The following is a 1,628-nucleotide window of genomic DNA, read 5'->3' as shown; positions in this document are numbered from 1 at the left end:
CACACACACACACACACACACACACATATACACATACACATACAAACACATACACACACACACGCACATACATACCCAAACACACACACACACACACACACACACACGAACACACACACACACACTCAATATTATACATATACGAAATGGTCACCTATATAACAGCTGATATCCTACAAATGTTTACTGGCATTCTTGTATTCAGCCAGCCTTTGTCTTTGCTGAACGGCTGTATGCATTTAAAACATTGTCTTAATTTAATGATAATGTTAATAAGGCTAGATGAAGACTACCCGACTATCCTGTGTATTTTTCTTTTAAATTCCTTTCCTCTTCTCGTCTTACCACAGCGTCCTCTCAGACGCCTGCGAAACTGTGTGATCAGTAACGTCACTATAAAATCCCCCCCCCCCCAAAAAAAAAAATTGATTAAAAAGCAGTGTACCTTTAGAGGGCACCACTGGTTGGGCCTATTTCTACTATTCATTCCTCTTGGCGTTTCTTGCTTTTATTTTTACCTGTACTATAAATGGTGGTTGCCAAGTGTCGATATATGAATTTGTTTACTAAAACTGTAAAGCTCTTTGCAAAATGTTGTAAATAATATGTTATTTCGCTGATTATAATGAACAAAGCGCTGTCATAATATTCATATCATCTCTTTTTTTTTTCTCTTTTTTTCTCAGTGAGGAAATCTCTCAGACGGAGAAAGCCAAGTTCGGAGAGCTCTGTCAAGTAAGCAAATGTCGTGTGATCTTGTATTTAAATTAATTAAAAGTAAAATAAATGTTAATGTCAAGTGATTTTTTGCCTTGATGTCTTCGAAATAAGAGGATGTCTGATGTTGTATTTTCTTTCCTTCAAAATAGCAGGTTGTCGAGTACGCTTTTGTGTTATCTTGTTCTCATTTCTTGTGTTTTGTGAAAAAAGAGACAATTGTGTTCTGAAAAGTGAGAGAATGGTGTATATTTTGTGTTGTGTGTTCCTGTAATTTGAATCGTGAGAGAATGTTTTGTGTTCCTGTGTTATGTAAAGTAAGAGAATGTTGCGTGTTCTTGTGTTTTGTTTGGCTAAGTTCGAGAATGTTCTGTGTTGCCGTATTTTGTGTTTCGTACTCTATAAAGTGAGAGAATGTTGCGTGTTCTTGTGTTTTGTGTTCTGTTAAGTAAGAGACGTGTGTGTTGTCGCGTACTGTGCATAGAAAAATACTGAGAGAAAAGTTGGAGCATGTTTTAGTGGTCTGTTGTCACTCAAAACAGAAAATGTCCTGTGCTCAGATACAGTCTCAATCAGTACACCGTCAATACAAATGCACTGTCTCCGCACCTGATTGTGAAAAGTTCCCTGTTTCGAACAAATTTGCTTATTGACGAAATCTAAACACGTTTTAAAATCTTCAACTTTACATGGCCTAACAACTTCTAGGAATATCCCCTTCTAAACCACGTAACGTATTCCTGCTCTCGCACTGTGTACTGGTGTATGTGTGTGTCTGTGTGTGAGTTTGTGTGTGAGTATGCACGTGTGTGTATGTGCACGTATGTGTGTGAATGTATAGTGTGTGTATGTGTGTGTTTACGCACACACATACGTGCGTGTGTGTGTGTGTGTGTGTGTGTGCGTGTGTG

The 1,628-nt window shown here is 37.9% G+C and overlaps 1 protein-coding gene across 1 annotated transcript in view; it reads left to right on the top strand.

Moving 5' to 3' along the window:
• LOC101855939 overlaps positions 1–1,628 on the top strand; it is a 72,714-nt gene that overhangs the window by 46,967 nt on the left and 24,119 nt on the right. Inside the window, exon 2 of the mRNA XM_005095610.3 lies at positions 687–735. Within this exon, the coding sequence (XP_005095667.1) occupies positions 687–735 (49 nt within the window). The remainder of the gene's footprint in view (positions 1–686; positions 736–1,628) is intronic.

Source organism: Aplysia californica, unplaced genomic scaffold (assembly GCF_000002075.1).
Source record: "Aplysia californica isolate F4 #8 unplaced genomic scaffold, AplCal3.0 scaffold00108, whole genome shotgun sequence".
NCBI lineage: Eukaryota > Metazoa > Mollusca > Gastropoda > Aplysiida > Aplysiidae > Aplysia > Aplysia californica.
Note: the sequence above shows the minus strand (reverse complement) of the source record. Positions and strands in the feature narration are given on the sequence as shown.